We start from the raw sequence: 26,758 nt of genomic DNA on the forward strand, positions 1-26,758 counted from the left end.
ATGGCAGCCTGGCTTCTCTCCTGACCCAAGGCTACCGGTGTCTTCCTAATAACCAGCGCACACTTTTGGGTCCTCAGCCTTTCTCTCCGCCACATTCAGATCGCTGATCGCTCCTTTCTGCAATTCTCCCCTCCGGAGGCTGCCTCAGTTCTCCGCTTTGCAGACTCCCCCTCCGTCTCTCTGCAGTCACCCTCTTCCTCCTCCAGTCTCATAGGCTGTGCTTCCCGATGGGCTCCAGCCTCAGCTCCCTTCTCCCTTCACTCCACCTACTCCCCAGGGCAATTCCTCCAGAACCTTGGATAGATCCTTGCATGTGTGTTGATGACACATCCTGCTGTCTAGCAGCCTTGGGGACTGGTCTTCGCAGGTGTCTCACAAGCACACGTCAAAGGTGGGATTCATCATCTCCCCCAGACCTGTTCCTCCTTTGGGGAGCCCATGTTGATGTACGCCCCCCACCTTCCCACCTCGCCACCTGAGGCAGAAAATGGGAGTCAGCCTCACTTCTTAGTGTCCTGTTGGTCAGTGGCTCTGATCGTTGTTTCCAAAGGGTCTCTGGCACCTGCTCCCTCCTCTCCAGTTCTCCTCCCCTGTAACTGTGTCCCCATTTCTCTTAACTGGGTGGCCCAATTTACTCCCTTCCAATCTATTCCTGACTCTCTTCCTCCTGCCCCTTCCTGCCTCAGTGACCCTCCTTGGCCTTCAGGAAGAAATCCAGGCTCCTTAGAACATCATTTCTCCTTAACTGGATTACACATCTCCTAAACTGAAGCCTTGTCTTTACTGGGTCCCCTGACCTCCTGGGATTGGCACAGCAGGAAGCCCCCATAGGGGCTTAGCAAAGACTCAGGTGGATCGACCAAACATTCTCACACATCCAAAAAGCGCATTCCCCTGCTGGCCAGGGCCCCTTCCAATGTCAGAAACGGGACCCACAGCAGACTAGGGGCAGGCAGAGGAGCTCTTTCTTCCTGGGTTACCTCTACGCTGATCACATCTCGGGAGAGATCCTTCATCTTAGCATCTTGACGGGACTTGATGTGGGTGATTAACTCCAGGAAGATTCGGCCTCGATAAGCTAAACCATCCTTAACAATGTTGGGAATAGTCTAGTGTGACAGGAAGGAAAACGGTGAGAAAAGGGAGAGGAAAAAAAAAAAAAAAACAACCAGGAAAGTCTCCCCTGAAACCTCTGTAGGAAGGACAGGGTTGTCCTGTAACTTCCTACCTAGGGCTGACCACAATCCCAGGGAGGAATTCCAGAAACTCCAGTCACGGCCATGCCTGGAAACCTCTGGGCCCTGAGCCGTCTTCTATACCCTTAGGTCCACTCTTCCCCTTCATTCAGTTCTACCTGCTGGCCACCTGAAGGACCCTGTTCCTGGTAAACCCCTCATGCTTGGAGGGGACTGTGGTACCTACTGAATTATCCCAGCCTGGCCAATCAGGACAGGCCCCGCCTCCTCAGCAACAGTGATTGGCCCAAGGGGAGCACACATGACCTAGGAAGGCCAATTAGAATGCTTCCCTGGCCTTCCCTAGTAGAGGCTTCTATGGTCCTCTTCCCAGCAGGGAGGCCAGACTGCAGTAGGAATGAATGAGGCCCAGGAAAGAGCAGCAGAGATGAGAGATGGAGAGTCTCCTATAATGGCATTGAGGTCCTGGTTTCTGCGGCTCTTCCTCACTCAGAGTCCTTCCCAGCCCCATTCCCTTCTTTTGCCAATTGGCTTTCTGGCATTTACCACCAGTCTTGAATAACCCAGTGCTTTTCCACATTTACCTGTGCTGTTTCTTTTGTTGCCCATGACTTTCCACCTGCCGAAACTCTTACCTGAGGTCTCATCTCAATGTCCCTTCCTCAGTGACTGCCCAGAGCACTCCATCTGTTCCTTTCTTGTGCCACAGCACAGGCCCCGTATTTATATGGCCATTTATGTACAGCCTTCAAGTCCTCTACTGGAGTGTGGTGGGCAGAAACCAGGGCCTGGCCCTCCCCAGGCATTTTCCAGGCCCCGGCGCCTTACACATGGTTGGTTTTACCTCCTCTGTTCCCTAGGGCTGACATGAGAAGCTTACAGCGTCTTCCTCCTTGATCCTGAAAGGGGCCTTTTTACCCCCACGGAGAGTCAGGAAGCTGGGGCCAAAGCAGGGGAGGAAGCCAGAGTACATGCCTGCAAGGGGAGAGGGTGAGAAGGGTCCCCAGGTCCAGTGGGAGAGGTGCAGGAGGCGGGGCCGGGGGCTTGCTTGCCTTCTATTTCTGCTCCAGTGGACGAGATCTGGTTGAGGGACAGGCTGACCGTCCCAATCTCATCATGGCACTTGTTCCCGGGGCTGGAGAGAAACACACCCTGCAGGCTGAGCCCCTGGCCCAGCTCTGATTTCTTCCTCCCTGGCGTGTTTTCCAGTCTCCACCCAGTTGCTCACCAGTCCAAGACTCTGAACTTGATGTAGCTGGAGAGGCAGGGCAGCTGCAAGGGGCAAGCGACAGGGGCAGTGGGTGCTTGCTCGGATGGCCTGGGCCTTGCTGAGACTGGGAGCAGGGGGAAAGTCCTGAGTCTGGGTCAAGGCCTGGCTCGGTTACCAGTGAGCCCAGTGGGACTGACCATGGGAACTTATGGACCTTTGGCTGTGGGCCCCCCACTGCATCGGCCCTTTGCAGGGGCCTGGGAAAGGCCTTGGACTGTGTCCCATGATCATTTTGTATTGTTATTCTTAAAATGGACCCTCATTACATAAGCTCCCTAGTGGACCTGGCTTCCCTGGTGGTGCAGTGGTTAAGAATCTGCCTGCCAATGCAGGGGACATGGGTTCGAGCCCTGGTCCGGGAAGATCCCATATGCTGCAGAGCGACTAAACCCGCGAGCCACAACTACTGAGCCCACGTGCCACAACTACTGAAGCCCACGCACCTAGAGCCTGTGCTCTGCAACAAGGGAAGCCATGAAAATGAGAAGCCCCCGCACCACAACGAAGACCCAACACAGCCAAAAATAAAAACAAATAAATAAATAAATGTATAACATTTATTTTATAAATTTTATAAAATAAATCGGGTCTTAGTGGACCCGAGTCCACCCTACTTTGGGCTCCATGATCGCGTCTTCACACGGCCCTTCAGTCAGGAGGCATGTTTACCAAGCCTCATGGGGAGGTTGTAGGCCTCGAATGTCTTCCTCACATTTAGCAGTTAACCTTTATTTATTTATTTATTTTAATTTAATTTAATTTAATTTTTTTTTGGCCGTGACCTGCAGCTTGTGGGATCTTAGTTCCCCGACCAGGGATTGAACCTGGGCCCTCAGCACTGAGAGCGCAGAGTCCTAACCACTGGACCACCAGGGAATTCCCTAGCACTTAACCTTTAAACAGCGGGACATCTATCTCCTCAAAGAGTAAATCATCATAGCTGCCACTCTGGGGAGGGTTTCTGTTATCCCCAGCATGTCCTGAATAGTCTACGTGGATCACCTGAGAGACCCACCCCGCCTACAACCCCAGAAGCCAGGAGCTATGATTATTCCCATTTTCAGACAGGAACACTGTGGCACAAAGAGGCTGAGTTCCTGAGGTTCTCATGTAACATGCAGAGCCCCTACCCGCTCTGCCATAACCCAGCAAGGCCTGATTGTCCCTATTTACCGAGCGGGACTGAGGCCCAGAGAGGGACTTGTTTGAGATCGCACGGTAAGGGGTAGAATCAGGATTGGAACCCAAGCTTCTGAGTCTTATCTCTGCTCTGCCCTCAGTTATAAAAACAAAAATCCACGTATAAAGCAGAGCTGTTGGTGGTGAGGCCTGAGTGGGCCCCAAATCCTCTCAGCTGGGGCCTCTTCTCTGCTCACAGCAGTTCCTGGGGTGTGGCCTGGGGTCCTCAATAGGAGGACCTACTCAACGAAGAGTAGCCCCTGCTCGCCGCAACTAGAGAAAGCCCGCACGCAGCAACGAAGACCCAACGCAGCCAAAAAAAAAAAAAGATGACTCACGAGGAGGCAGAAGATTCTACGAGAAGCAGGGAGGAGGGTCCACAGAAGGGTAGCTAATTTCACGTCACACAAATGTAAGGTAGGTATAAGGAAAGCAAAACACTCCCTGGGTAGCCAAACAGATGCCACACAAAGTTCTGTACACTCTCACTTATGGGAGCGCCCAAGTTCTCTCTCAGACTGCATACTCTTATTTTACACACAGCTCTTAGAAGCCTGGCGTGGAGTCAAAAGGCAATCAAGGCTCTCCCAGGGCTTGGAGAAAACTGGGATCCACACCGCTGACAAGTGACTGAGAAGGACTGAAAGGCTTTAGAAATCAGAATACAGAACCCCACAAAGAAAAGCATGTTGGGGCCATTTGATGTAGGAACAAACAGCCCCACACTACATGTAGCCAGCATGTAACTGTGCTCCTGTAGTGCCTCCAAGCCATCAACAAAGAGCTATAATTATGTTCAGGGCACTTTGCCTAGAAGATAAGAAAATGCATAATACAATTTAGAATGAGTCTTGAAAGTGATTGCTTTTTTTTTTTATGTAGGTGAAAGGGCACGTTTAAGTTCTCTGGAAAGTTCAGTCGTAGGGTCCATTCATTTCTTTTTTTTTTTAACCTGGCCTCCTTGATCATTAGCTGAAATCATCTGGGTCATTTATTGGTTTCCTTTTTTTTTTTTTTTTTTTGGCCTCGCAGCACTGGTTGTGGGATCATAGTTCCCTGACCAGGGATCGAACCCAGGCCCTCAGCAGTGAGGGCGTAGAGTCCTAACCACTGGACCGCCAGGAAATTCCCCCATTCATTTCAAGTAAGGTTCTCTGTAATGTGTCTTGGGCTTCCTCACCCTCCCTATCAGGCAGAGTCCCCGCCCCCTCCCGCCGTGCTTCGTGGCCCCTACCTTCCATCCACACCCCCCAACAAACACCCAAACCCCCTTCTGTTTGTGGTGCAGGAGGAAGAGGGTGGGCGTGATGGCACAGCAATACCTGAATCCGGAAGGTCAGGATCTGGTTCCATATCGGGCTCTCGGTTTGCATCTGCACGTGTGTCTTGAGCTGGGAACATCCCAAAGCAGTGTCAGTGCCAGCCTGTCCCCTCCTCCCTCCACTGGCCTCACCTCCCAGCCCTTCCGGTCCAGCCCACAGGTGAACCTGTCTGCAGCACAGGGCTGGTCATGGGAATCCCTGGTCCAAAGACACTTTGACAACTTCTCATCCACTACAACCTTGGTCCTTTGAGTAGCTACCTAGATCCAGACTCCTTCATATTTTCCCTTAAATCAGCTTTCAATTAACTTTTAAATAGATACAGGGTTACTAACTTTATTACATCAGTGCAAACACGTAGATTTTGTTAGATAAACTCTAAGATCCCGACAAAAAGTCAGCAGCAACAATGCTGATGGTATGCCCCTTTCCAAAGCATCACTTGACTTCCTTTTTCAACCTAGCCTTATTCTAAGCAATCATGTCAGTGAAACCAAGGGTTAGTTGAACTGCTTAAACTTTTCCATACACTCTAAGAAAAAAAAAGAAATATTAAAATTTTTGAAAAAATGTATGCCTCTACCACCCAACGGTATCTCACCTACTTCCAGGGTTCCTAAACCACTCATTGGGAAATAAATACTCAGTGTGGTGGCTTCAAAATATGTCCACACCTCCCTTTGGTACTCTCCCCTTCAAAAGGGGGACACTAACCTCCCTCCCCTCATGTATGGGCTGGATTTAATGACTTCTTCTAATAGGTAGAATATGGTGGAAATGATGGTTGATGAATTCTGAAACAAATCTATTTAACTTTAACCCAGCATTCCCCAAATTTGAACATGCGATCTTTTTTTTGCACATAACATCCATCAACACCCTTTGGAAAATGCTACCGTGTGTTCATAGAGGTTCAAGGAATGTCAGCAACTCTCTTGCCCAGAACCTTCCATTTCTAGATGAAGAAACTGAGGTCCAAAGAGGACGGTGACAGTTTCAATGTTGTGCATTTGCGGGCATATTGTTTCATCCACTTGTCCACTCATCCGTGCATTTGGATGTTTGGTTTTCGGTGGGCATCTTCTCTAGGCAGGGCACTGGGCACAGCTCTGGGATACAGGCTGACTAAGCCATGGCCTCCACCTTCACAGAGGCCCAGGTCCAGTGAGATCATATCACCCATAAATGGAAGAACTGGGATACGATTCCTGGGGTCCTGGCCACTTTTCCTCCACACTATTTTTTTCTAGGTGCCAATTTCTCTAAGTCTCAGACCATTTTTATGCTTACCTTTTCCCCAATTAGTTCCACCTCCAACATAGGACTCACTGAGTGGTGTTTCTCTAAGAGCAAAGAAGTTAAAAGATTTCTGAGATGGCAGCATTTTTCTTTTTTTCAGGAGAAGGAAATGGAGAGGTGACAGAACAACTTAAAACCCTCCCCCATAATTTGGTTTGGTGCCCCCTGGGCAGACAACTCCCATTTCCACTCTGTCTCCATGTGCTGTTGTGTGTCCTGGCACACAACAGCAGCGGGGGTGGGGCCTGGCATAGGGAACCTTGAGTCTGCATCTGGGCATCAAAGACAGGGCAGGGGCACATGGTCCATTTTAAAGGGATCTTCATAAAACCATTCTTGGCAGATTTCAGTCTCCCTCTCTCCCCCACCCCAAATCGTAGTGTCAAAACGGAACTGGGGAGCCCCAGGAGAAACCAGAGTGCCAGCGGGTAGGGAAACTCAGGGTCACCCCCTCCCCCGCCCTGACTGACTGAGGTGGAGATCCTCGGCGCAGTAGATGAAGAACTGTAAGTAGGCCATGTTGATGGGCACCACCGATGACTTGAAGATCTGAATGTCAGTGTCATCAGCCCTATAGGTCAGCTTTTGATCTACCTGGAGAGACCAGAGAGCTGATAGGGTCAGAGTCTTAGGGAGGTCATGGCCACCAGACTTGGCTTCCCCAACCTTCTGCTTGATTGGGGTGGGGCTGGACAACCCTGAAGGGACACAGTGGACAAATGAAAGCATGTGAAGAGCAATGGCCTCTTGGGGGGCCCACGGGGGGCCCCACGGAAGCAGCTAGGGTAGGAAATGCTCCTGGGGTATTGGGGGGACAGCCTCACCGGTGCCTGGTCTCCCACACCGAGGGCAGAGATGGTGACTTTCAGGTAGCCTCTCACACCACTGCTGGGTTCATTTGGCTGGCAGAGGCCAAGCCATTTCCTCAGGAGTGTGTGACCTGGAGAGGAAGAGGGCCCATGGGAGACCAGCCTCCAGTCTCTATCCTTCTTCCCTGAAACCAGCCTTTGCTTCTGTAGGAGATGGGTGTGGAAATGTGTCTCATATATTCTGGTTCCCAGCCAGGGGCAGGGGGAAATGGGAGTCACTCCTACCTTTAAGCAAAAGCTGCCAGCTATTGCCTTTAGGAAACAGGGACCCCCCTTTCCCATTCAGGGAACTTATAGTTGCTACTGTCCTGGTCTGAGAGAGGCAAATATTTCCCGCAACCCTAAGTCCCAACCTCAACCTGGTATGTATGTTATGGTCAGGTTTACTCAAAATTCAAACACTGGCCACACATTGTAAATCAACCATACTTCAATTAAAAGAAATGAAATAAACAACAACAACAACAAAATTCAAACACTGGCATAGAAAAATAGAAATTCAACCCAAGGCTGCAATAAAAAATTAGCATTTGACCCAAAGAGATGCTTTGGTTTTTGCAGAAAAAGACGTTATTATAAAACAAGATAAAATACCATGAAGTACAGTAAAATGTTAAGTACAGAAAATAATTCACACCTTCTAATACTCTCCCCCCATGTGTTGAACATACAGGGATTTTTGAGATGATTTCAACACCTGACCTGGTTTTTCTCAGAAGACACACATATTTCCAACAACTGCTGCCTACCTGGAGAGTTGTAGATGAACCCAATATCTGTCTGAAAAGAAAGAATAAGGATTAGTTAGGGCCTCCAGCCAACCAACTTGTTGACAATACGAGTACTTGTTCCACCCTAATTCCTTTAATCTTTACAACGACCTGGAAATTGGGCCATTATCATCTCCACTCTACAGAGGAGGATACTGAGTTTGGGAGAAGAGCCCAAAGTTTTACAGCTAGTAAGTGAGGTGGCCTGGATTGAAAGGATTCTTGATCACCACCAGCACTGCTGGCCAACACAGCGTTGTTCTTCCCTACCCCTGGGGGGTGGGGAAAGGTGTCTCCCGTTCTGGGGAAGAGGATGGTCAAGGGAGGATTTGGCAAAGAGACTATGGGTTTTCCCTTTCCCCTGGGAGACAGTTTTTGACTCCCTGAGGCCTGAGGGATGCAGTACAGGATTGAAGGTGGTGTGGGGCAAGGCACTGCAGAACATTCAGGCCACCCTTGGAAGGGTCCATAGAGCAAGCCCCAGATTTTGCATGTAGGCCTGCTTTAAAGCTCAGTCAGCCCCTTGGGTTAGGTAGGCAAAGATTTCTTAGATCCAACAACAAAAACACAATCCATAAAAGAAAATTTTGATAAATTGGACTTCATCGAAATGTAAAACTTCTGCTCTTTGAAAGACACTGTTAAGAAAATGAAAAGAGGGCTTCCCTGGTGGCGCAGTGGTTAAGAATCCTCCTGCCAATGCAGCGGACACGGGTTCGAGCCCTGGTCCGGGAAGATCCCACATGCCGTGGAGAAGCTAAGCCTGTGCACCACAACTACTGAGCCTGTGCTCTAGAGCCCGTGTGCCGCAACTACTAAGCCTGCGTGCCACAACTACTGAAACCCGTGTGCCTAGAGTCTGTGCTCTGCAACAAGAGAAGCCACCACAATGAGAAACCCGCGCATCACAACGAAGAGTAGCCCCCGCTCGTCGCAACTAGAGAAAGCCCGCATGCAGCAACAAAGACCCAACACAGCCAAAAATAAATAAATTTATTATTTTTTCAAAAAAAAAGAACCCTTAAAAAAAAAAAAGAAAGAAAAGAAAATGAAAGGAGACATCATATACTGGGAGAACATATTTCCAAATCATTTATCTGATAAAGGACTTGTATCCAGAATATATAAGAAAATCTCAAAACTCCATAGTAAGAAAACAAACAACCCAATGAAAACAAGCAAAAGATTTGAACAGACACTTCATCAAAGAAGTTAGATAGCAAATGCTTGAAAAGATGCTCAACATCATCAGGGAAGTGTAAATTATAATCACAACAAGATACCACCACACATACTTAGAAGAGCCAAAATTTAAAAGATGAACAGTATCAAGTTTGGATAAGAATGTGGAGCAACTGGAGCTCTAATATATACTGCTGTTGGGAATATAAAATGGTAGAAACTATCTGGAATTTTTGGGAAAAAACTGCTAGGAATTTTCTTTAAAAGTTAAACACACACCTACCATATGAGGTAGTCATTTCACTTCTACATATTTACTCAAGAGACATCAAAGCATAGGTCCATACTAAGACTTATACATCAGTGTTACAGCAGCTTTGTTTTAATAGCGCCAAGCTGGAAACAATCTAAACGCCCATCAGCAGCTGAATGAATCAACAATCTGTGGTATATCCATAAATGGAATACTACTCAGCAATAAGAAAGAATGAACTATTGATCCATGAAACAACGTGGATGAATCTCAAAATAATTATGCTGATTGAAAGAAGCCAAACAACAATAAAGTACATGCTGTATGATTCCATTTATATACAATTCTAGAAAATGCAAAGCAATGTGTAGTTACAGAAAGCAGACCAGTGGTTGTCTGGGGATGGGAGCAGGCAGGATTGGGGGAAGAGGGAAGAATTACAAAGAGGCACAAGGAAAGTTTGGAGGGTGATAGATATGTTCATTACCTTGATTGTGGTCATGGTTTCATGGTTGTATACATATTTTAAAACATGAAATTATACATTTAAAATATGTATAGGGAATTCCCGGGCAGTCCAGTGGTTAGGACTCAGCATTTTCACTGCCTTGGCCCGGGTTCAATCCCTGGTTGGGGGACTAAGATCCTGATAAAATAAAATAGTATAATTCATGGTATGTCAATTGTACCTCAATAAAGCTAGAAGAAAACAAACCAAAATGAAACTCAGTCACCCCTAATGAAGCCATAGATCTAGGCAGTGATCATCAATAGCTGTTAACAACATAAAAAGAGACCAACAGTCGTTCTGTGTCTCCTGGTGACATCACCTTGCCAAATAATTGACCCAAGTCTGATCTAGCCTCTAGATAGGAAATACCTGGGCAGAGAGACGTGAGAAGGGATCCCCTGGAGGTACAACCAGCAAAATCCAGACTGAGGGAAAACTGCAGGACAAACTACCCAGTTGCTTCAACAAATAAACGGCAAGGTAAACTAGGGGGCAGGACCAACTGAATAAAATACACCTAAAAATAACATTTTAACCAACTGCAGTGTGTGCACTTGGTTTGGATCCTGATTTGAACAAACTGTAAACGGAATTCACAAGACAATTAGGGAAATGTGAACACTGACTAGGTATTTAGTGCTATACAGGAATTATAAAGGTGTTTAGATGTAGTCATTGTCTTTGGTTATGCTTAATAAAATCTGTATGTTTTAGAAATAGGTAATGAAATATTTAAAAATAAAATGATGTCTGAGATTTGATTCAAAATCTGTAGGGGAGAGGGAGGGGGCCAGGTGTAGATAAAACATGATGACATGATTGACAATGAATTGGTGAAGGTGAGTGATGGGGATGGGGGAATTCATGATACCATTCTCTCTACTTTTGTGTATGTTTGAAATTTTCCAAAAAAGGAATATATATATACCTTTAAAAGCTCAGGTTTTTCCCTGAGCTCTAAAACTTATTCAGCAATCGTTGGTCATCGTCTGGAAGTCGCACAGTGGCCTTTGTTAAAAGCACATTTTGACCTCCTGCTACCTAGCCTCTCTAGAATCTCTTAATTTCGAAACCTGTGCTGCTTCCTTGAGGGTTAGGTGGGGGAGGGGCAGGTCATGACCCTTCGTGTGCTTATTACAAGTACCGTAGTGAGAAAGAAACCTTACTTTGATTTGTCCTAAATTTTCCTTTCCCAAGGGCTGGGCCCTTTTCCATGAGTTGCCAGATTTAGAAAATAAAAATACAAATGGCAGCTTAAATTAGAATTACAGATAAACAACGTGGTGCTCCAAGGACAATGGTGCTTCAAGGACAAAGGACGACCCTGCCTGAAAAAGTTTCAGCGTTACACCCCCCCTTACCAGACTCTTAATCACCCTGCCTACCATGTTACCATGGTTACGAAATTTCTGAGCCCACCTGGGCGACGCCCGCCTGGGCAGCGGGACCTGTCCCAAATAAGGAAAGGCATCTGCCCTGTCCCACTCCCATCCTATAGAAGGAAGGTGTATGTGCCTCGACCAATCGGTAAAGGAAAATTTCACCTCGGACCATTCCTTTGTTTTCTGGCTGTAAAAACTGATCAATAGCACACATTTGGGCTTGACTCTCCCAGACTACTAGGAAGTTGGCCCTCTGTTCTGGTAGCAACCCTTCCCTCTAATAAATTCTATCTTCTTTACATTCTGCCTTATGTCTGGAAATTCTTTTCCAACCCGCGTTCGGACCACGACAAACAACGACAACTTTTTTAGTATACGTAGGTCCCCAGCAATATTTCATGAGGATCCATGAAATACTGGGGACATACTTATATTTAAAAAGTACCTGTTGTTTAAGATTCAAAATTTCCAGGGCATCCTGTATTTAATCTGGCAACCCTGCCTTTTCCTGATCTTCCTGGATTTGGAGAATCTTAGTTTAGCCCTTCATGACCATGTGAACTTTCCTCACTTAACCTGTGTCTTTCCCAAAGCAAATCTTTTTACTCTGTCTTCACAGGCAGCAATCTTTCTCTAGGTTTCTCCAGCAATTTGGTTGACCTTTTGAGTCCTCTGCTTCCACAGTGTTATAAGTGGGGGGATTCAACGTGGCACCCAGCGCTTTCATAAATGTTACATACTTTAATCCTCACAATGACCCTGTGGGTTGAGTATATTATTATCCCCATTTTACAGATGAGGAAGTAGAGGCTCCGAATAACTTGTCTAAGTCACCCAGTTGGTAGGTGGATCCAAATCTGGATCTTTTAGCATCAAAATCCTTTCCCCTAGACTTGGACACAGAGCCCAGGGTGGGTCTCTGTAACTGTTTCACCAAACCGCATCCTCCACCCAGTGCTCACTTGGAATCTCCCGATCTCTGCGTTGAATCTCATCACTGAGGAATTCATCACCTGCAGGGGAGTTTCCAGAAAGATCTCAGTTATTCACAAGCCCAATTTCCCCCAGCCCCATGGGAGGAATCATAAGGGCACATCTGGATTTTCCAGGATTTACTCAATGCTTCCTAATGGCTGACACTTCCATGTAGCTTTTCTCATTTAATTTGCAGAGGAGCCCTGTGAAGTCCATATATTTCAGCTCCATTTTACAGATGAGGAAATTGATCAGAGAGGACAATTCACTTGATCTCCACAAAGCAAATTGTTGCACTCAACTTTCTCCACTGCATGCTGTCCTGGCTATTTCTCAAGAACATGTAAACTCTTCAAGGGAGAAGCCTTGCTCTCCTTAGCCCTGTGCTGGGCACATAGGAAGCACTTGATAAATACATGCTCACCATTGTTACCCGGCTCCCTCTGATTGGAGAAAGGGATGTCCCATGTTGAGGGAACATTTGAGGGGTGGCATGAGAATCCTGGCACATGGGAAAAGGTTGCTTTGCTCAGCCTTTTCGGAGCTGAGCTCAGGGCCTATCAGTTGGCCTTCCACAACATTTGTTGAATGGATGAATGAATGAATGGGGTGTCTGGTTGCCGGGATAAAGAAGGCGGCAGAGATGCTGCCTTGGGGTCAGAAAGTCCATCTGATGTGTCTCTAGCTCTACAGGTAAGGATGCGGGGCTGACGCACTTTCCAGAATTGAGGTGGGACAAGAAAGTGGACCCACCTTGTCCAGCTAGCTCCTCACCTGGATTAAGATGGTCTCGTCGAAGAATTTTGCAGGAACCTCATAAAAATTCTGAAAGAAGATCTGAAGCAGAGAGAGTCGGGGCGTGGGTAGCAGACATTCCTTCCACCACTTCCCTCAGGGACTCAGCAAGCCTGAAGCCTCAGACTAGCAGGTTTCTGCCCCGCTGTTTGCCCATTTCAATGGCTTTCAGCTCACTACCACCCGAACGCTCCTCCCACAGAAGCAGAGGCCTGCCAGGTCCCGGAGGGGTTTTCTCTCCAGAAAAGGGTGGGGTAAGGGATCCCTGGAGGACTTGTCAGGAGCAGCTCAAGGCCCAGCTAACTGCCCTGGGATGGAGATTCAAGCCTCCGCTTCTTTCTAGATCGCCCTGGGAATTCCTTGGCGGTCCAGTGGTTAGGAGTCTGCGCTTTCACTGCCGAGGGCCTGGGTTCAATCCCTGGTCGGGGAACTAAGATCCCACAAGCTGAGCAACGCGGCCAAACAAAAAAGATCGCCCTGTCTGTCCACTGCACCCCACTCCCTGCTGCAGCTAGAACCTCCTTCCCCAGATGCAGACCGGGCCCTGTCACTCTCCTGCTTTAATCCCTCCATGGCTCCCAAGTCCCATCCATGACGGGGCCCCAGGGCACTTTGAAGGCTCACCTCCGGCCACTCCCCTCCAACTACACCCGTGTCTACAGTTCTGCCAAACAGTGTACTGCTTCTCCTTTCCAGGCCTCTGAGAACACTATTCCTTTTTCCTGAATTATCTTTCCCCATCCTGCCTTTTCGGAGTCCTCTCCAACCCCTGCTCCCTGCTCCCACCGTGCTTTTATCTTTTCTTTGGTGGTCTAGTCATCAATTAATTCAGCGCATGTGTATGGAGTTCCAACTGTGTCAGACACGATGCTATGAGGTGGGGCTTCCGCAGTGGCCGGGGCTACAGAGGGCCTGCGTTTCGCGGCTGCAATCCCTGTGCACCGCAGTCTTGCCCCGTCGTCATCCTTTACGTGTTCACATATGCGGGAGGCCCCCCACAGACCACTGGCTCCCCCCATGCAGGGCTCGGAATTACTCGCTCTCTATTTCCTGTGCCAAGCCCAGTGTTTGGCCCTCCATGCCCAGTAAGAGTTTGTGGAACAAACAAATGAAAGCACCCGCGTCAGGGAGCAAGCTTGCTGGCTGCCGGCAGGAAATGCCCAGCCCTTGGCTGGCCCTCTTGGCCCAAGTGCCCCATTCGGCTCTGAAGGGCATGTGCTGCCCACCTCATTGAAGAAAGGGTTATTTCCCATCTTGATCCGCGTGTGGTGCTGGTAGCCTCCGATGACGACCTTCACCACCGGCTTGATGTCATTGCCCATGAGCTGCCGGGCTTCAAACACCTTCACTCGGACCTGCAGAGGAGGAAACAGGGGAACTTGACGTTGGGCTCCCCTTCCCCAGTGGGGACTCTTCTCTAGAAGAACAATATGTTCTGATAAGAAACATCTACTGCAGATAGAAAGCGACCCCACGGGCCCTGGGAAGGCCATGGTTCCTTCTCTTTCCTTTTCTGGGAACTGTCACCTCCACTTCGCCCTTTTCATCTTGGGTGTTTCTTGAGTGGTAGGGACTTGTTACAGAATAAAGTCTAACATTTCTCAGTTTGCTGTCTTTTTATGTTTGTCTGTGATCTTTTTAGGGAATCGAACATTTTAAAGTTCTATGCAGTTGAATCTATGATCTGTGATTTGATCTCTGATTTGTGATTTCTTCTTCTTCTGCTTTTATATACTTTCCTGAGACTCAGTAAAGGGACTATGAAGTCTGAGCCTAGAATTAGAAGGTGGGAGGGAGAAGAGCCCGTAAGATCCAGGCTGGCTAAAGCCCCAGGGGAGGGAACTGGAGATGGCAGCGGCTGGTAGGGCACAGTCGTGGGAGCCTGTCGTGACTAGAGGTAGTAACAGCACACAGCTCTCCCAGCCCAGCCCAGCCCGTGGATCCAGCCATTCTCCATGAGGCCTCCTGTGTCTCCATCAAGTCCAAGGGCCCTTCAAGGATTAATACACATGCAGCTACCTGACCATCAGAGACAAGGGTGGTCAAACCAGGCAAACAGCCCTCATGTCAGAACTTTGCCCTAAGCACTAGTACATAGGAAGGGTAGTGATTTGGGCACGCTGACCTTCTATCCTGTGGCCAGCCAGCCTCGTGAAGAGGGACAGGGCCAATGGGGAGAGGGAATGTTCTCCAAAGGAGGCGACAGCACGTGCAAAGGCCTGGTGGCTACGGAAAGGGTCTTGAGAGTGGGGACTGTAAGTTGTGTAGGATGTTACAGCAGGGCGGGGCGGGGCAGGGACAGGGGACAGAGTGGCTTGCGGGCCAGGCTTGGGTTATCAAGGGCCTGGGAAGCCATCGTAAGGAGTTTGGGTTATGTCCTGAGAACACTGGGAGTCCTCATTTTTAAGAACAATGTTTTTAGGCACACGCATGGCATGATAAGAAGGACTTTATTTTTTTTGGCCGCGTCATGCGGCATGCGGGATCTTAGTTCACCGACCAGGGATCGAATCCATGCCCCCTGCTTTGGGAGCATGGAGTCTTAACCACTGGACCGCCAGGGAAGTCCCAAGAATGACATCTTTGAAAGACCACTGGGACTGAAAAATGGACAGGAGAGAGCTGGGGGCTGGGAGTTTGGAAGGAGCCTATTCAAGGTGGTCCAGAGAAGGGATGATGTTGTCTGGGACCAGGGGATGGAAGAGGCAATGGAGAAGCGGGTGCGGTCAGGTGATATTAAGAGCTAGGACTCGGCCATTGACTGGATGCTGGGGGTGGGATGAGGAGGAGGGGCAGCCAAGGATAACTCCCAGTCTCCTGAGCACGTGGCTGGCTGGGGAGCAGGTGCAACCATGGCAGAAATGTTAGATCACAGGCTAGGGGTCAGAAGTAAGTTGGTAAGCCATGGTATGGGGGTTCCAGAATCCACAGTGGAACCCGTGGAGCTTCCCAGGGATCCCCTCGAACTCTCCTCAGCCTCTGCTGTGCAGCTCATTTCTCCTTGCCCAAGGCTAGCCTTGTATTGCCATCTCCTGAAGGGCAGGGTCCAGGCCTCAGCCCTGCCTCCCCGGCATGGCCAGGGCCTGGTGTGCACTGCCCACAGTGCTTCCTGTCGCCCCCCTGGAGCTGGCTCCAGCCTCAGCCACACGCAGAAGTTTCCCAGAACGGCCCCTGGAGGAGCAGAGGGTGTGGTGAAGATCTGAGGACCTGGAGCCCAATCTGAAGCCCTGACCTTCCTCCATGACCTTGTGGAGAGGCAGGGATGGCCTGGGAACACGGTGAGGGTGTCGGCCAAATCACGTGGGCTTTCACCCTGGACGGCCTCACCTGGAAGTGCTGAGGCTTTGGGGACAGAGCCTTGTGTACGGCGGAGCTGGGAAACGTCCGTTTCTGCTTGGCCACCTCTTGTGCCATGATGGCCAGGTGGTCTTCATCGCCTGGGGATACATAGTCCAGGGTGGGCTCTCAGAGGCTGGGGTCCAGGAGACTTGGAGGCATTTCCCCCATTTCACTGTTCCATCCCCAGTGACCAGCTCCTGAGTAAAATCACGGCCAAGAGGCCCTGACAAGGGCACATGTCCTCCCCAGACATTCCCATGGTCTCCCCCCACCATGGGCAACCCTGGGCCTCACACTCTACATATGGGGGCCCTTGGAAATGGCCATCCTTGCCTCCCTCTGCAGCCCATTGGAGGCTGGGTCTTCTGTCTACAGACGACAAGTGGACACATTGGGAGGACAGGTGACCTCAGGCAGGTGTCCGGAGATCTGGCCTACAGACCCTAACTTGGTCACTATCCTTCTGTAGGGCTCAAGGGTTGGGTCTCCAAGATCCCCAAGAGCCCATCCAGCTATGCTTGGTGAAATGCAGGGCTTAGCCCCATGGAAGTACATACCTATCTTCTCGATATCCTTGTAGGTCATAAGGGCCACCTGTAGGGTGAGAGTGCACTGCAAGGCAAAGGTAGGGGAGCTGTAAGATCCTGCGATCCTTGGCCACATCATAGCACTGGAACCTGGTCCAGCCTGGCAGGGACCACACCCAGTCTTCCCGGGTGGAGTGACGCTGGCCATGGCACAGGACCACACCATGGGGGCCTGTGCGGTCTGGGATGGAGGGAGGTTATAAACTGGTGGGGAGAGAGCAATGGGTTACCATGGATGGGGTTTGAAGAATAGAGGAGGCACACATTAGTGGTGGTGACAGAAAAGGATGCAGCAGGGTGGGGAGGAGAGAGGGAGGTGACTTGAGACCAGTCTAGAACCACTGATGCTAACCTCCGAGCCCAACGTCTTATGACCTCATGTGGGAACTCCAGCAAACACCTAACTGACCTCCTGCCTGCAAGCACTCTCACTGCCCGTCCATCCTCCAGACCATCATCAGAATCGACCCCTAAACACTCCCTAAGTGCTCTAAACTATCAGAGTAAAGTCACAACTCATCAGCATAGACCACAGGCCCTTTACCTCTGGCCCCTGGCCGCCTACCCAGTCTCAGGTCTCCCGGACCTTCACACCCCTTCCGCCCCCTCCCCTGGTGCCAGCAGTGCAGGCAGCCCACCCTCCTGAACCTGCAGTGCTGCCTCTTTTCCCTCCAGCCTTCACACATGTACCTTATACCCCTGCCTTGGATTGTCTTCCTTTCCTGTCCATTGGGCAAACTCATGTCCCTCCTTAAAAACCATCCATAAAAATGGAACTCTGACAGGCAATCTGTAGCAATCAGCTCAGGAAACTAACACGATATCTATAGTAACCAGCCCAGGAAGTCAGCCTGCGGTGAGTCAGACTCATAGGAAGTCCAACCACCAACTCTAGCAACAGACAGTCGGGATTTGATTAATAACGGATAGATCCCTTAATTTTGTCCCCACTTCTAGCTCAGGACCAATGGGAGAAAGACAAATATGCACCCCTAAGCGATCACATAGGATGCCCGGCTTCTAGTTGGGCCACTTACAGCTTCCCACACCAGCAGCCTCCAATCCGGGCACACCTGAAGCCTTCCCTTTTTTCTACCATAAGGCTTTCCCACTCCTCTGCCTGCCTTTGAGTCTCTGTCCAAACCAAGTGATGGTGGCTGACTCCCTTGTTATATAGCAAGCTCTGAATAAATCGCCTTTGCTTGTTCTCATCTGGTTGGTCTTCATGTGTTTCCACACATCTTAATCACCTCCCCTGTAAAGCCTTCCATTTCCTCCCAAGTGGAATCGTTCATTATCTCCTGACCTCAGTGAAATAGCTCACTGACCTCAATATACATGTGCTGGAGCACTTACCACCGAGAGTGACAACAGATGTGGGCTTCATTCAATTTTGTATCCCAGGCCTTGCACAGTTGCTGACACCAGTGGACAATCAACTGAATACTCGATCTCAGTGGGTGGACGAAGGGTGGAGAGGTGGGTAGGTGGATGGAGGGCAGCATGGGGAAGTTGGGGAGATGATGGGATGTGTGATGGGTCCTCCGCAGGGCAGAAAGTGCTCTCTGGGTTGGGGGCACACTGGGACTCTGCTGGAGTGGATGCCTCATCTTCACCAGCTGCCCCCGCTCCTCCACCCACCCTTCCTAGGGCCCGACTCACATCCGTGGGCATCATGGAATGGTTGAGCAGGGTCAGGTCCTTCATGAAAAGGATCTTACTTGGTTTATTCACCAAGGGTTTGAGCAGTATTGTGGCCAGGCCAATGAACCTGGAGAGACAAAGAGCAGGTGTGAGTTCCTGAGCCAGAGGAAAAGGTGTCCTTCTCCGTCCCAGGCATGACTTTATCCAGAGATGTCTTTCTCTCCTGGAAGCTGTGCTGTCCACCGAGGCTTAGGGAAGGATGCAGTTGCTGGGAGCATCCACCAGAGGGCTCTCAACTCTCTGGGAACTGGCTTTGGGGCTTCCTGGACAGTGGGCACCCCAGTTACTGGCTCTGCCCTGCCCAGCCTTTTCCCAGAAGCTGTGCACCCACACTCCTCCGGAATGGGACCTGTGCCAAGTAACAGCTGATTGGACCAGGAGGTGGGCACCTGACCAAAGCTGGGCCAGTCAGATTCTCTGTCCTGGGAATTTTGACCTGAGATGCCATAGCCTCCGTCTCCGTGAGGCACTAGAATGGGGCTGTGATGAGAAGCCAGGGTGTGGCAGAGAGAAAGAGATTTGAGATTCTGTGCCTTCAGAAGAGACAGAACTGCCCCTGGGTCCCCAGTTTCCAAGGTCTAGTTGATCTGTCCATCTATATACCTAGCCTTCATATACACCACCCCCCTTTTTTTCTTTTTTTGCATTAGCTGTCTGGAGTGGATTCTGGTCCTTGCATCTGAGTGAGTTACAGATTAGAGACAGGAGATGCAGCATCTGCCATAGCTTTAGTCAGGAATCAGGCTCCTCCTGCCTCTCTCTCTGCCTTACCTTTCCTTCTTTATTGAGCCCATGTCCCGAAGGGTGATTTGCAGGAAAGAGTCCTTTTGCAGGGGGCGGTTCCAGAGGTGCCAGATGAGGGTCTGTGGGAGGCACAGAGAGGTCAGCGTCCTCCCTCTCCCCTCCCTTTTCCATCCTCCTAGGAAATTAGAAAAGATGCAGGGAACGGCTGGCACTGTGTTTCTCTCAAACTGAGGAATATCCCTCAAGTCTAATTTCCTAAGAGGATGGCATTTGCTACCTTCACCAAGGGACCAGGCATCCTACCTGGGCTCCCACAGCTTAACTGCAGTACTGTGGGCTTGTTAGTAGCTAAGGGGTTTGGGGACTGGCTGGGGGGACATGGATGGATGGAAGATGAGAGGGGATCCTACACGGGGAGCCCTGTCTCTATTTCAGGTTTCTGGGAACATCAGGACGGCCGGGTTGGACAAGATGGGTCCACCCCCAGAGTGGGTGAGATGGGCCAAGAGCTGTGGGCAGATGTGGCTGCTGTGGCCCTGAGACCTGCACAGCCTTCTCAGCTCAGAGGCTACTCGCAGGGCGTGATGTTCCAGCCTTGGGAAAGGCTGATGAGGCTCCCTGTTCCCTCCCTAGACTTCTGGGCACGGTCTGGACCCAGCCTCACTGTTGGGCTTGTCTTTGCCTCATCTGGGCTTGTCTGATGTGTTTTACCTCGTTCCATATGGGGTGATTGCCTTCCACCTCACGAGTTGTCCTCTTGACATCTGCAAAGACACCAAGGGGCCGGCATTGGTGGTAGGAAATATTTCAAAGTCTAGGTTCAAGTGAGCAAAGAGGGGTAGGACTTATCTTGATGTAGAAAACATCAAGTCTACATTGGCAGATGTGACACAGCACTGATTCTTTCTTACTCTGGAGATTTCAAAATTTCTCACTTTTTATAAGAGTGACATCACCCCATGTGACAGATAATGTTATGTGTTCATTTTCTTCCTGGGTACATGGTTCCCAGCCATCTTGCAGCTGGGTGCGGCTGTGTGACTCGTTCTGGCCAACGGAGTATGGGATCCATGCTCACCACTGCCTGGACTGGCTCCCAAAATCTCCCATGAGAGTCTCCGTTCTACTCCCCACTCTCCACATGCGCTCTCACCGTCTGCTGGCAGGGTGGTACCTGGTGACTTTGCAGCCACAAGCAAAGAGCAGCTGGTCCCTAAACTACTGTTTGGAGGAGTCATTCACGATTGTTGCCTGATCTGCACAGTCGATGCAGCACTTGGTGTGGGCAAGAGGTAAACTTTTGTTGTGTTAAGGCACTGGGATTTAAGGGTTCCATTGTGACCGGAGCAAAGCTAGTGTACCCTAATACATCCCAAAACATCTCTAATGGGTTGACAGCTCTTTATCCACTAAAATATGCCTTCCCCAGAAATATCTTTAACAAAGAACAGTCTATAGCCCTGCAAAGAACCTCTAAATTGCTAAATTTGAGATTCTTCCCAAGGAAAGAATGTGTGTGAGAGAGAAGAGAGAGGAGACAGACGGGGGTGGGGATGGGGTGTGGGGAGAAGCAGGGGATTCTCTGTGCCTGTCCAGTAGTGGGGAAGTGGGGCTGGAAACGACAGGTGAAAAAGGAATAAAAGATATCAAACAAACATTCAGTGATAAAAATGTGTAGGCAAATCTGGGGGCAAACCCAGGATTCTGGGTTGTAGGCATCTTTGTAAGAGAGATTTCTAGGAGGAGAAAGACAGTGCCTGGGAGGTGACGGGGAAGATGGCTTGGAATCAGACTGTTCCCCGGCTCACTGCAAAATTAGTTTCAGGGCAAAGACATGCTGAACCTCCACTACACCTCTTTCAACCCGCAAACTGGGGACATAAACCTATATCACCCTATGCACCTGGAGTCCTGAGTGTTCCACCTCTGAGTGACAGCATACTCAGAAGCAGAGTTTCACAGGCCAGAAAAAAATTTAAGGAATTTCAGTCTCCGCTCATTTCTTTTGGAAACTACTGTGTCCTATTTTCTCTTGGCCCCAATTTTCTCACTCCCCACACTTCCTGGAAAACCTCATTTGCCTATGTCCACACCCCTCTTTCTCTCCTCCAACAGACTGTTCATCTTTCTTTCCCTTTTCCCCTTTTTGTCCCCAGCTCTCTGTTATATGGATACACTTAACCTTTTTAATTTTCTCTCATAAATCCTTTACACCACCCCTCCCACCTGTCTTGGATTTTTTCCTTATCTATGAAAAATTGAGACAATAAAACTTGCCTCATAGAATTGTTGTGAGGAGCAAAAATCATTATATTTATGATAAGACTTTGCTGATTATAGAAGTAATTCATACAATTGAGCAGTGATTACCAGAAGTTGTACAAAGACCTGTATGTATGTTATCTTTTCAAATCCTCACAGCCATCCTATGAAGCAGGTACTTGGTTTTTTTTTAACCTGTTTGTGGCACAGCCCTAGTTCATAGAAGAAACTCGAGAAGTCTTCATCTTCTTTTTTCTCCCGTAGCCATTCACCAGAAAAAAATGGGAGGCAGAGGAGTCATACTAAAAGAAATAATAGCAACAAGGATGATAAATTTGAAAGAGCCAGATGGTGTCTACCTCACCTTTCTGTGACACAGGGCATCTTTTACCTAGTAGGGCACCGATAAATCTAGTTTTTCATTGAACATATGTTGCCTCTTGGGGCTCCTGGCTCTCACCTCTGAAGTACACGGACACGCAGGGTCTGGGTGGGGGGCTCAGGGGTGGGCTAATGTTGGCCGACCACACGACAAGCCGCAGCATCTCTTCCATCTGCTTCCCTCCGTCCTTCTCTGGCAAAGCTTCCTTCTTGGAGCACCTTGGTCCAAGGCTTCTCCCAGGGCTCAGGGGGTAAGGAAGGTCCCGAGTCTGTTGCTTAGCAAGAGAGGTGATGTCACAAAGGTCAGTGGTTCTTGGGTGGTGGTTCTTGGTTCTGGAGAGGAATGAGGAGAATGGGAGGAAGAAGGAATCACAGGGTACAAAGCCAGTGGCTTGAGGTGACCAGGGCTGTAGAAACAAAACAATTTGGCCGAGCTTCATTTCCTCTTTCTGTTCTCTTTTCTCTCTCATTCTTACTGTCCTTCTGATTTCAAGATCAGGTAGAAGGATAATATCTGCTCTTTATACAAGCAAGTTATCTGGAGTGAATCATTGCCAAAGTCACACAGTTTAGGTGAGAAAATAGAGAAGGGAGGTGAGCTGAGAAAAGAAATAAGGAAATCAAAGACGATTTCAGTGGTGTTTCAGAAGTCCTTCCTAATGTGGAAGCAAACATTTAGGCCTCCTTTTTTCTAAAGGAAACGTGAATCTAGATATGAGTCTCTCTTTAACCAACAGAAACTAGCTTTCTCATCAATGAGCTCTTACGCCAGCTGGGTTTGTAAGGTTAAAGAAAAATCTCACTGACATATTATCTTGCTGTGGCATCTTAATTGCCCTCAAGGCCTCTCAGCATGAGGATGGAGCCGGGCATTGCTCTTGTCCCTAAGCTTTTTCTGCTTTAGGGTTGAACATTATATAAATTATACCTTATCCAATAGTTAGTGTGAAAATTAATAGATGTTTTAAAAAAGTACATTAGTTGATGAAACAATTTAGCAATAAGCTTACTACCCGTTCTAAAACATGCATGGGTATGTTTTAGAGCAAAAAAAACCAAAAAAAGTGAATGTGTGATCTTGGTGTTAGGCCTGCTTTCAGCAGATTTAAAAAGTACTTCCAGACAGTTTTTCTTGAAATGTAAACACAACACAATGCTTGTTGCTTTGTTAATAATTTTCCAAACTAAGCATGACACAAAAGGCAAACCCAGGAAAAGGAAGAGACCGATAGATTTGACTGCATAAAATTCAAGATTCTTGTACAGAAAAATATACCTTAAAAGGTATATCAAAGTAGGGAATATTTGCAACAGCTCTTACAATTCAATAAGAAAAAGATGAATACTCCAAAGGAAAATGGGGCAAAGTGTAGATTAGATGATTGTCCAAATGGACCAAAAAAAAAAAAAAAAGATGTAAAAAAAATTCAACCTGTTTAATAATCAAAGAAACACAATGAGAACTTCCCTGGTGGCGCAGTGGTTAAGAATCCGCCTGCCAATGCAGGGGACACGGGTTCAAGTACTGGTCCGGGAAGATCCCACATGCTGCGGAGCAACTAAGCCCAGGCACCACAACTACTGAGCCTGCACTCTAGAGCCAGTAAGCCATATCTACTGAAGCCCGTGTGCCTAGAGCCCATGCTCCATAACAAGAGAAGCCACCGCAGTGAGAAGCCCACGCACCACAACAAGAGTAGCCCCCGCTCACCGCAACTAGAGAAGAGCCCACGCACAGAAACGAAGACCCAATGCAGCCAAAAATAAATAAATAAATAAATAAATTTATTTAAAAAAAAAAGAGAAAGAAACGCAATGAGATACTGTTTATCACTTTGCCAAATTGGACTCAGAAGCCCAAAAAACAAAAAAGATGTTAAAAAAAATTCAACATCCTTAATAAGCAAAGAAATACAAGATACCATTTATCACCTCCCAAATTGGCAAAGAATGAAAAAAATAATAAGCCTGGTGTGCTGAGGAAGGAAGAGGGGCAGAGAAAAGATACAAATCCATACACAGCACTGATCAGAGTATAGAGAAAAACAGCAGAACGAAGGCCCAAGATAAGTGCCAGGGAAAGAGAATTAAGCGTGGGGAGAGATGGACCAAAGGCTGCTCTTTTCCTGTCATCCTAATAGTAGTATTAACCTCTATATCTCTAAATAGCATATTTAAATAGCATCCCTTGAATTTTTCACTTTGAGACACTGTCTATCAAGTCATCTCTTTTATATCATCTCTCACTCCTTTCCCACCTCCTAGCTTCTCTCTCCCAAACTTCCCCCAACTCATCACTTCTAGATATTATCTACTGCTGTTTATCACACCATGGCAGCTTTCTTACACCTGCCTTTCCTGCATCCTGTTCTCATAATTGTATCTCATTTGGGAGCCAAATCTATATTCAGTATTTTCATTTTTATAATAATGTATTTTTTTAAACCGCAGATCAAGTAGTACCCTCCAATTCCACATCCTTTCTTTTTTTTAAAATTAATTAATTAATTAATTAATTTTTGGCTGTGTTGGGTCGTCGTTGCTGTGTGCAGGCTTTCTCTAGTTGCGGTGAGTGGGGGCTACTCTTCGTTGCGGTGTGCCGGCTTCTCATTGCGGTGGCTTGTCTTCTTGCAGAGCACGGGCTTAGTTGCTCATTGCTTAGTTGTTTCAGTAGTTGTGGCACGCGGGCTCAGTAGTTGTGGCTCGTAGGCTCTAGAGTACAGGCTCTAGCTGTGGCGCACGGGCTTAGTTGCTCTGCGGCATGTGGGATCTCCCCGGACCAGGGCTCGAACCCGTGTCCCCTGCATTGGCAGGCGGGTTCTTAACCACTGCGCCACCAGCGAAGTCCTCCTCATCCTTTCTAATACAACTTTGTGTTTTTCTGTAGTTTACAAATTGCTTCGTATTTTCATTTGCTTGCTTTTCTTAAAAGTCTGACCAAATCTTCTAACATCCTTCAACAGCTCTGTGATCTCCTTTTAATACAATCTCCCCCAGGTTCAAATGCATCAGGTATTTTACCAGTTTTTTCATTTTTCCTGAGCCCTGGGGAGATCTCTCCTGGCCTCCTCTCCTCTCTAGTCTACACTGGTTGCTCCCCAGCCCTGCAGCACAGCTATCATCCTGGGGCTTCCCTTCTTCACCACCAGTTTTAGAATTCCCCCATTTGTCTCCTGTGTTGGACTCTGTTTCCCAGATCCCTTCCTCTTTCTTGAGTTACTCTCTCATCTTAGTGGAACACGATTTTCCATAGCTTTCTGAATTTTTTGAGTGTTTGTAGGTCTGCACATGTCTTTATTCCACCCTTGCACTTGACTGATAGTCTGGCTGGATGTATCAGTCAGGATGGGCTATGTTATGCTGAGGTAACAAACATCTCCAAAAACCTCAGTGTCTTAAAATAATAAAGCTTTTTTTTTTTAAATAAATTTATTTATTTATTTATTTTTGGCTGCATTGGGTCTTTGTTGCTGCGTGCGGGCTTTCTCTAGTTGCAGCAAGCGGGGGCTACTGTTCGTTGCTGTGTGCAGGCTTCTCATTGCGGTGCCTTCTCTCGTTGCGGAGCACGGGCTCTAGGTGCGCGGGCTTCAGTAGTTGTGGCACACGGGCTTAGGTGCTCCGCGGCATGTGGGATCTTCCCGGACCAGGGCTCGAACCCGTGTCCCCTGCATTGGCAGGCAGATTCTTAACCACTGCGCCACCAGGGAAGCCCATAAAGCATTTTTTTTAATAGCAGCTTTACTAAGATATAATTCACATACCATAAATTCAGTCTTTTAAACAGTACTGTTCAGGTTTTTAGTATATTCACAAGGTTGTGCAACTGTCCTCACTATCTAATTCCAGAACATTTCATCACCCTGAAAAGAAACCTCATATTCATTAGCAGTCTCTTCCCATTTCCCCCTTCCCATAGCCCCTGGAAACCATGAACCCACTTTGTCTCTATAGATTTGCTATTCTGACATTTCATATGAATGGAATCATATAATATGTGGCCTTTGTGTCTGGCTTCTTTCACTTCGCATAATGTTTTCAAGGTTCATCCATTTTGTAACATGTATCAGTACAGTTGGTCGCCCCTAATCCATGGGTTCCACATCCATGGATTCAACCAACTGCAGATGGAAAATATTAAAAAACAAAAATTCCATAAAGTTCCCAGAAGCAAAACTTGAATTTTCTGTGCATCAGCAACTATTTACATAACATTTACCTTGTATTAGGAATTATAAGTAATCTAGAGATGATTTAAAGTATTCCGGAGGATATGTGTAGGTTATATGCAAATACTACACTGTTTTATGTAAGGGACTTGAGCATCTGTGGATTTTGGTATCCAAGGGGGGTCCTGGAACCAATCTGGATACCAAGTGACAATTTACATCATTCCCTTTTATGGGCTGATAAATCCATTGTATGGATATACCACATTTTATTTATCCATTCATCAGTTGATGGACATTTAGGTTGTTAACATTTTTGGGTTATTATGAATAATGCTGTTGTGAACATTTGTGTACTTGTTATGTGTACATATGTTTTCAATTCTCTTGAGTATATATGTAGGAGTGGAATTGCTGGGTCATATGGTAACTCTATGCTTAACATTCTGAGGAGCTGCCAGCCTGTTTTCCAAAGAGGTCGCACCATCTTACCATCCAATCAGCGATGTACAAGGGTTTCAATTTCTCCATGTACTTGCCAACACTTTTATCACATTGTTTGTTGTCACCAT

At 48.0% G+C, this 26,758-nt stretch overlaps 1 protein-coding gene across 1 annotated transcript in view; it reads right to left on the reverse strand.

The window, feature by feature from the left end:
- FER1L5 (fer-1 like family member 5) overlaps positions 1 to 22,184 on the reverse strand; it is a 57,939-nt gene extending 35,755 nt beyond the window's left edge. The window contains exons 1-18 of the mRNA XM_036873192.1: positions 22,100 to 22,184; positions 20,089 to 20,141; positions 19,405 to 19,496; positions 18,592 to 18,700; positions 16,900 to 16,954; positions 16,331 to 16,440; positions 14,230 to 14,358; positions 12,983 to 13,045; positions 12,196 to 12,246; positions 7,885 to 7,915; positions 7,091 to 7,206; positions 6,737 to 6,860; positions 6,258 to 6,310; positions 4,968 to 5,036; positions 2,425 to 2,468; positions 2,249 to 2,331; positions 2,077 to 2,171; positions 981 to 1,109 (exon numbers count right to left, since the gene is read on the reverse strand). Coding sequence (XP_036729087.1) covers positions 981 to 1,109; positions 2,077 to 2,171; positions 2,249 to 2,331; positions 2,425 to 2,468; positions 4,968 to 5,036; positions 6,258 to 6,310; positions 6,737 to 6,860; positions 7,091 to 7,206; positions 7,885 to 7,915; positions 12,196 to 12,246; positions 12,983 to 13,045; positions 14,230 to 14,358; positions 16,331 to 16,440; positions 16,900 to 16,954; positions 18,592 to 18,700; positions 19,405 to 19,496; positions 20,089 to 20,141; positions 22,100 to 22,184 — 1,491 coding nt within the window. The remainder of the gene's footprint in view (positions 1 to 980; positions 1,110 to 2,076; positions 2,172 to 2,248; positions 2,332 to 2,424; positions 2,469 to 4,967; positions 5,037 to 6,257; positions 6,311 to 6,736; positions 6,861 to 7,090; positions 7,207 to 7,884; positions 7,916 to 12,195; positions 12,247 to 12,982; positions 13,046 to 14,229; positions 14,359 to 16,330; positions 16,441 to 16,899; positions 16,955 to 18,591; positions 18,701 to 19,404; positions 19,497 to 20,088; positions 20,142 to 22,099) is intronic.
- Between the last annotated feature and the right edge of the window lie 4,574 nt (positions 22,185 to 26,758).

This window comes from Balaenoptera musculus, chromosome 13, assembly GCF_009873245.2.
Source record: "Balaenoptera musculus isolate JJ_BM4_2016_0621 chromosome 13, mBalMus1.pri.v3, whole genome shotgun sequence".
Taxonomy (NCBI): Eukaryota; Metazoa; Chordata; class Mammalia; order Artiodactyla; family Balaenopteridae; genus Balaenoptera; species Balaenoptera musculus.